This window comes from Fibroporia radiculosa, assembly GCF_000313525.1.
Source record: "Fibroporia radiculosa TFFH 294 genomic supercontigs, scaffold604, whole genome shotgun sequence".
NCBI classification, from domain to species: Eukaryota; Fungi; Basidiomycota; class Agaricomycetes; order Polyporales; family Fibroporiaceae; genus Fibroporia; species Fibroporia radiculosa.
Genome location: NW_012133561.1, coordinates 1 through 8,594, shown reverse-complemented (window position 1 = coordinate 8,594; position 8,594 = coordinate 1). Strand labels below are relative to the sequence as shown.

General features: G+C 54.6%; 1 protein-coding gene across 1 annotated transcript; it reads left to right on the top strand.

The window, feature by feature from the left end:
• Window positions 1-117: 117 nt before the first annotated feature.
• Window positions 118-4,109, top strand: FIBRA_08504 (uncharacterized protein; the record flags this gene model as incomplete). The annotated part of the gene is made up of 31 exons (XM_012330147.1): window positions 118-238; window positions 292-337; window positions 473-485; window positions 550-616; window positions 672-780; window positions 848-880; window positions 935-1,095; window positions 1,151-1,198; window positions 1,261-1,594; window positions 1,653-1,719; window positions 1,786-1,857; window positions 1,917-1,939; window positions 2,001-2,046; window positions 2,112-2,124; window positions 2,184-2,219; window positions 2,281-2,295; window positions 2,360-2,387; window positions 2,446-2,529; window positions 2,594-2,669; window positions 2,739-2,820; window positions 2,878-2,888; window positions 2,948-2,999; window positions 3,066-3,109; window positions 3,173-3,233; window positions 3,281-3,313; window positions 3,374-3,508; window positions 3,586-3,704; window positions 3,771-3,797; window positions 3,865-3,894; window positions 3,948-3,991; window positions 4,055-4,109. 31 exons carry the CDS (start codon window positions 118-120, stop codon window positions 4,107-4,109), a joined length of 2,085 nt encoding a protein of 694 aa, XP_012185537.1.
• Window positions 4,110-8,594: the final 4,485 nt, after the last annotated feature.

Genomic DNA, 8,594 nt, shown 5'->3' with positions numbered 1-8,594 from the left:
GGTGTCCTGGGTATGCTCTTCGTACGTATCTACACACGGTTCTGTCTCGGATGTGTGGCCTGTGTCTGATGCGGGCACACGCAGCAATTCCGCCCGCAGGTGATCTTCCTGTCTGCGATGTTCCTCCAGTTGATCGCGTACATGCTGTGTGTGATCTTGGAGCGGGTAATTCCCGGTCCCGGGAGCCGCGTGTGGCGTGACAACTGGTTCTGGCGGTTCATGAATCCTGGCCCCTTCAGTGCGTCGCAAGTCATCGCGGTCGCGCGTATGTCCTGACAGGCTTGATTGCAGACATAAAGGAGCATGTAGCGGCGCAGATCCTGGCTAACACGACAATGTGCGTAATATGTGTTATGTCGGGCTATGATTCTAACGTGAATGTTTTCTGTTATATCACGTTGGCCCCGCTCCCTCTGTACAGTGGGACAGCGACAGCATGTATGGTTTTTGCGTCTGACGACCTGTTTTACAGCGTCAAAATCAACGTACGTTCGGTCCTCCCCTTACCCGTACACCTCGCCGTCTAACGCACCCACCCCGCTCTACTAGGCCGGGAACGCGATTTTCACCGTCCTCGCATCTCAGCTTGTTGGCTATGGGTTTGCGGGCATGTTCCGTGCGTATCGATCGCTCCATCTGCTCTCTCGTGCGCCCTGACACGCTGGTCGTAGGCTCGTTCCTCGTGTATCCCACTATCATGCTGTACCCTATCAACCTGATCTACGTCAACCTGTTCGACGCGCTGCACCGTGGCAAGGGCAACGTCATGCGTGGAAAGAGGTACGTCCCCACGCCTTGCGGCTACCACAGGACGGGCTGATTGTCGGCCTTCGTTCTCGTTCGTCAGGCTCCGATTCTTCTGGATCCTCACGGTCGCCATGTATGTCTTCGTCTCGCGATCGTGTACGCGCTTTGGCTGACCGCCCCCGCGCAGTTTCGTGTACGAGTGGTTCCCAGAGTACATCGCGCCCCTCCTCGGCGCATTCAACATCGTCTGCCTCGCGGACCGCAACTCCGAGTGGGTCTCGTACATCTTCGGCGGTGCCGAGGGAGACGAGGGCATGGGGCTCCTTGGGTTCGGCGTGGACTGGGCTAGTGCGTGTCGCATTTATCATCGTGCCTTTGTGGCTGCTGAGCGTGGTGTCTACAGACATCACCAGCGCGCCATTTTACCTCCCGCTTTCCACGCAGATTTCTAGTACGTATAACCTTCGGTCATCACAGACTTCGTTCTAAAGCCGGCTGCTTGTGAACTTGCAGACTACATCGGCTGGACGCTGTGCTACCTCATCCTGCCGCTAGTCTACTACGGCAACGTCTGGTGCGTTCTTGTCGTGCCACAGGTTTCCTCCGGGGGGCTGTCGCGCAGAACTAACGCAAAATCCCTCGGATCCGCAGGAATTCACAGAACTTCCCATTCATCTCCCAGAACTTGTGCGTATTTCCTCCTTGTGCGGTTCCATAACATGTACTCAACGCTGGACGATGATCCACAGGTTCTGTATGTCATTCATCCGGTGCTCCACTACGCTTTTCTAACCCTTCGGGCAGTCGAAAACGGAACGCTTTACGACCAAAACCTCATCCTCAACCCGTGCGTGCCCTTCCTCCCCCCAAGGCGCATGGTGTACTGATGCAGCACACCTCCGCAGCGATCTCTCGCTCAACGAGACCGCGTTCGAGATCTACGGCCAGCCCTACCAGTCGGGGTCGAACGTCGTGCGTGCCCCCTTCCCTTTCCCGCGATGCAGCGGCACTGATCAGTGCCACCATCGACGCGCGCAGATCTACTATCTCGGCATGAACATCGCCATCGGCGCGACGTTTGTGCACATCGGTCTGTGGCACGGCCAGGAGGTGCGTCGTTTGCTGGTGCGATGTCCCCCGCTGTGATGCTGACACTCGGCGTCGTGCAGCTCTGGGGCGCGTTCAAGGACTAGTGCGTACATCGTTACAGGCCGCGGCTCGCGGGGCCGCGCTGACACGTTTTCGTCCGGCAGCTTCACGGGTAAGCCGATCGAGGACGCTCACTACAAAAAGATGCTGGTCCGTCGGTTCGCGTTGGTGCTCCCCCTCATGTACGTACTGATCGAGGATCTTCGCGTCGTTAGGTCTACAAGGAAGGTAAGGAGGGATTGGTATCCTGCCATGCCGCCAATATCTGTTGAATACCTTGTCCCCAGTGCCCTTCTGGTGGTACGCCGCCGTCTTCTTGGCTGGTGCGTATCCCGTGTCACGGCCTAGGCACACCATGGCTCACATTTTGTTGGGGCCACACAGCGTTCGCGGCCGCAAGTGAGTACAACCACCTATACGCACTCTCCCGTTCTGAGCGACTCACCTCTTCGCCTACAACCAGTGGCGTGCATTTACACGTCCAAGTCTTCGTACGTCCGCATGCCCTCCTCGCGTCTGTGCACTTGACGAATGTCGGGTGCTGTCCAGGCTCCCGTGGTGGGCACTCATCGTCGGCCTTCTCTTTTCCGCGATCATGTTACCGTTCATCGGCGCCATGTTCGCCATCACTGGGTGCGTCTCTGCTTCTCGCGGCGTTGCGGCGCTGGGAGCTAACGACGGTGGCGCGGGCGCTCAGATTCAATCCGTACATGACGCCGCTCTTCCAGATGATCGGCGCGGGCCTTGTCCCCGGATCGTCGCAGGCTAACATGGTGCGTGTGGCGTGGCCATTTCCCCGCAGCAAGTCAACATGACATCGATCCTGACATGACACCGTATAGTATTTCGAGCTGTACAGCGGCCAGAGTCTCGCTCAGGCGCAGGCGATGCTGTCAGACCTCAAGCTCGGCCAGTACACCAAGCGTGAGTCCCCGTTGCATTATTCCTTGCGGTAGCCCTTGACCGACTTTGTGTGCTTAGTTCCGCCCAGGGTTCGTGTGCATCATGGCTAGCGTAGTCTTCGCGCCTTGACTTGTACTTCGGTTTCTAGGTGTGCTTCATCGTGCAGATCGTCGGCACCATCATCGGTGGTATCTTCAACTGTGAGCCTCCACTGCACCCTTCTGCGCGGTGTGACCGGCACTGATATGCGTGGATGTGTGGTCCAGATGTCATCACACAGGACGTCGTCAACAATGAACGCACGATTCTGGTGAGCTGTTCGTGTTAATGACGCGTCGGCTGTCCTCTGACTCTTGGCGACTCGGATACGCAGTTGAGCAACGAGGGATCACGTACATGGAGTGGGCAGCAGGTCCAGTCGTACAACGCGCTCGGTGCAACGTTTCCTCCTTTGGCTTGTTCGCCGCTGATACCTTTACAGCTGTCATGTGGGGCGCGATGGGCCCGAAGATCTGTGCGTCTCGACATCCCCATGTTGTACCACTCACTGATAAATTCTACCTTCGTCTTCTAGTCGGTCCTAGTGGCACGTACTTCATCATTCCGCTTGGCTGTGTCATCGGTCTCGGTGTGCCCATCATCCCATGGCTGTTGTACAAGCGCTTCCGCTGGGCATGGTGCAAGGAGCTGAACTTTGCCATCATCGCATGTGCGTATTTCGATCGCTCGCTTTCTCGTAATGTGGCGACATGGCTGACGTCTGGTGCGTCGACGGAATCGCGACAGACTACATTGGTGACCTTGCAGGTGGCACTAACGGATACATCGACACCTGGATCGTGGTCGGTCTGTTCTCGCACTTCTACATCCGTCGGTACCGTGCTGGGTGGTTCAGGAAGTACAACGTATGTGGCCCATCTTGTGTTTTTCTATGTTTTGAGTCAGTCCAATGCTCGTAATTGTGTTCACAGTACTTGCTCGGTGCCGCAGTCGACGGGGTACGTTTGTTTTGATATTTTTACGCATTTTACCTCGAGCAGTACTGATGGACGATTTGTTTCGCAGGGCTCCCAAATCTTCGTGTTCATCTACGCCGTACGTCGCTTCAAATGCTTTTGTGATATGATGTTGACGATTCTCGCACACAGTTCGCTGTTGGCGGTGCCGGCAATAACACGGTTGCATTCCCGACGTAAGCCCCCTTACTCACGATCTCCCCGTTGGACAACAGCTGATACCTGCCCCCCGCGTCCAGCTGGGCCCTCAACCCCGCAGGCAATGCGGACTACTGCGCAACAACCACGAGCTAGCCCACCCGTTATGTCCCTCTGTTGCGTCTCGGTGGATGTAGATACGTACGATACCTCTGTGCGCTCCTCAAACCCAATGTTTGTATCATTTTTCGCTGCTTTGCAACGCTCGAACAATCGGTCATGTATGATGAGTCTTCCTGTAATCGAAAAACAACTATCCTGTTGTATTATGACCGGCTCTGAGAAAATTGCAGCCGAAGTCGGTCTTCATCTGCTTGACCCTGGTGAGTCGATGCTTACTCCTGTAACCCATGTCTAACTCAGGTTCCAGGAAGAATGTTGAGGTATTGCCTGCGGATCCGCGCTATCCCAGTCGATGCGAGGTTCAGCCCTGCCTTCTCGCGTACGCTCAACGGTGGAGTCGAGAATGAAGGACACACACTGGTGTTTGTGAACTGTGAACCGCGCACTTGGTGTCTTATCGTCGTGCTCCTGGCCGTCGCTGCCGGACCTCTCCGACAGCGCACGCGGGCGAGTCTTTTGCTCGTACCCGCGCAAGCAGCAGGCATCCCCCGAGCGTGCCCCGTGTGCTCCCGCTTTTCTTCTCAGGGCTCTTCCCTGTGCCGCGAAGATGATGATTCTGACAGCTGCCAATCTGTCTCCGCTCTCCGTCCACATCATTATGTATGTCTTCCCGGCCCCTGACCTTGACCCTGTCCTTCGCAGAGGCGCTGCATAGCCTATCAGGTCCATCAGCACCAGGCACCAGGAACAACCATGTTTGGAGAAGGAATGCTCGACTCGTATTCTCCCTGACGAGAACCCACAGCTAAGTATAACGTTGCGCCCCTGCAGAATATTCTTAGGTCAGACACTTTTTCGGCGGCGGCATCTACAGACTCACGTAGCGAGAAACTTCGCTCACGCCCGATCCTCGAGAGGAGAGACTCTTGCGCCATTTTCCTCACCCATACACATAGATCAGCACCACCAAGAAATCGACTGGCGAATGAACACTACACTGTGTCAAAGTTACCGTACTATAATTTGCCACTCGTTGGCGATGATATCACCTAGCGGTCTGTCCACGCCTGAGCTTATCTATATTACCTCGGATCCAAGCACACATGCACTGGAATGATAAGTAGATGGCATTGCATCCCACATGCACATTTATTAAATGCTATACTCTGTACGCACCCGGATTCTCCTCGGAGCCCAGAATAAACAACTACTTATCTCGGCACGCACCATGTGCAGAGGGTCTATTTTTGCCAGCAGGCCTCGCGCACGCGACGTGCACCCCCGCTCTTCGACACCGGGCCAGCCTCGAGCTAGGGCTAGAATACGCAGAGTGAATCGAGTCGTATGACCACACGCATGTACACGAGAACCATTCCGCAGAGGAGTCCGGGACGAACCCACGAAGTGTCAGTAAGCGGCGCCAGCTGAGCACACGACCGTCGACGCCGTCACGCCGCACGAGACCGCGAAACAGCCCATCAATGCATTATGGTGATAAGCGCGGTACTAATTACTAGTAGGCAATGGCATCTACCGCGGCACTAGGGTGCCGGTGGACTCCCGCGATAAGCTGGGTATGGTCCTTGGTCCGTAACAACCACGGCACACCAGCGCGCCAGGGCCAGGCCTGCACGTCATCCGTGTCTTCATTTGCGTCTATGATTTCGTAGCGGCGCCTCAGAACGCTCCTCCATGGGGCACACTGATAAACTACGTGCAAGTGATGCCGGGTTATCGATGAAAGCGCAGAGCCAGTTGTGTGTCCGTGCGTGTAGTGGGACCTCCGTACATGCAAGAAATCAACATTTGTTCATCTGATGCACGTTGCTGACCCTTATCTTTCAAGTCGTTCAAAATTGGATGCTGATGCTTCTCAATAGCTTTCTCGCCCTCGAAAGGACGGTCTCTAATTTCCGCACCGACAAGTACCGCGCGATGCCATGCGCCAGCTTGGGTCTGACTCGTTGGACTCGGGAGCCATTCTTCGACGCGCCAGAACGACAGATGTCGACAACGTAGCGCGATTGCCACAATTTGTTGCGCCGTGGCGCGCGTTCCGGTAGGGCCCGGATGCGGCGCGAAGTCGGTATCACACAAATGTCACGCACCCGGACGCGTCGGGAGGCTCGCACAATGCAAATCGAATGGTGGGCTGGATCATGGACTGGGATGATGAAGAAATGAGATGGGCGCGAGAAATAAGGCGCATCATCCAAGGGACTTCCCACAACTCTATCTTGCGCGAATCTTGCTGAGTTACTCGACAAAGCGTACCGACCATATATAAGCAAGCTCAGGACATTGCCAGGCTTATCTAGCGGAAGCAGATCCAGCGCTGCGCTTGGCGGGACGTGGAAGGCGAGGGAGAGGTACTTATCGAACTATCAGAACGGTAGGCGATAGTAGTATGAGATAGTGATCTGGCCGTACGCTGCGGGAGGACTTAGCGCGTCGCGGGGGTATATGAAAACTACCCCTGGTCTAAAGAGTCCGAAGGCACAGGAGTACATGGATTGGTTTTTTCAATCCTCTGTCTGCCGCTTGAATACCTGTACTGACAAGAAAATGAATACAGTCGCCAACAAAACAGGCACGTACTACTCTCACACGGAATCATGGATGGACCTCGTGAGCGAAGCCGAATTGGACATCGTCGTAGCAAGGTTGTCACACGTCTGTGGCTGCGGGCTTTCATGTGTTATAGTGATCGATTCCCTGAACTGTGGCTAGATGACCCCACAACGCGAGGATTCGGGGCTATTCATCATCTTCCTGAGAGGCTAACTCACCAATCTTGCACGATACACAATAAGGTGGGACAACACACTCTGGGCATGAATAGGGGAATACCTGGGTAACTAAGACGTCTTGATGGTGATAGTAGCAGAGTAGGGCACAGACCAGCGTTGCCAGCATTCGAGCCGATTGATCCTGCGCTTGCCACAGGACACCTGGCTGCCCCGAGGTGATTGATCAACACCTCATCGCTGTCGAAAATTGTGATTCATTGATCTCCCTGCTCCTGCGCGCCATCGGCGATGGAGAAAAGCACACACCTGCGGTGCACTACAAATAAATCATCCTTTCGACGCCATCAAAAGGCGTTGGAATTGTGCGATTAGACTTTAAATAACTCTATGTAGCAATCTAACCTTTTTCCATAGTTGAAAAATACCCTCGTGCCTTGCCAAAGCTGCAAAAGGCGCATTCACCAAGCCTTCCACTAGGTCATGAAGTAAATCTTCTTGAGTCTCGTAAAGGGTCCATTTCCTACTAATGGAAAGGATGAGTTTTGTTGTTGTGACGACAGAATGTTGTCATCATTCTGCGCCAGAACGCGCGAGCATGAAACAGACGAGGGCGCATCGGTCGGAAGAAGATTAAACCGTCACAATTTGTTGAACCGTCACGGGCTGTGATGGTCCGATGGTCACATCGCCACCGATAGACGAGCGGCGGGGGCTCAAGAAAAAAGTCATACATGTCGCATTTCTGTTCCTGACAAAAAGCTCACGGGACAAATATGCCGTCGCGAAAAATGTAGGTTCAATAAATCTGTTTTCGCTAGCTCAACCGGTAGATCCATCGAATTATCAATCAAAGTCGCTGGCTGTTACAGATGTTGCCGGTTATGCGTCAGATGTGCACCACTACTTTGCAGGCCGGCAGACTTGCAATACTACGATCTCTAAGAATGTATCCAAGATCGAAGACGACGCATGCGAGATACGCTTGCGGAATATCACACAGAAAGCATGACATGTGCGTGTTTGCGTGCTCGTATTTTCGTCACATCACTTATCATGTTCGCCGCAAAGCTAACACCGGCCCCGATCTTCATGAAACTGCCGCCTATGCTTTTGGCACGCGTGCAAGGAAGATCGTCTGAACTCGATCAAAAACGAGTGAGCTAATTGCCTGTAAGTACCAGTGTCGATAAGTGGCCCGAACGAGCGCAAGGTACGCTGCCATATGACACCGTTTTTTTTTGGGTTATCCGCATCAGTCTGCCTCCTGCTCGACCGTCTCGGGGGGATATCGTATTTAAGAGTGGGGCATCGTCTGCATATTCTCATCGACTCCCCCTTCCATCGGTGTCAGTCGTCGCACCTGCTTTGCACTTCCAGCAGCAGCCATGCCACAGCACGAGGGCCCCGTCCCGCCCATTGAGGCTTCGGACCTTCCGCTCCCCCATGCCACGCTTGACCGCGTCGGTATAGACCACATGGACGACCAATACTCGACCGAGAAGGACGACGACTACAAGGACAAGGAGTCATCTGTCGACGACGTACAAGAACTCGACATGGACGACAACCCCGATCTGTACGACGAGAACGGTCGCGAGAAGGTCCTCCAGACCGCTGAGGATTTCACTCGTGTGATCATCTCGCTCGAGGACGACCCCACGCTCCCCATCCACACATTCCGCATGTGGTTCACCGGCATGGGTCTTGCTATCTTCGGTGGTGTCCTGGGTATGCTCTTCGTACGTATCTACACACGGTTCTGTCTCGG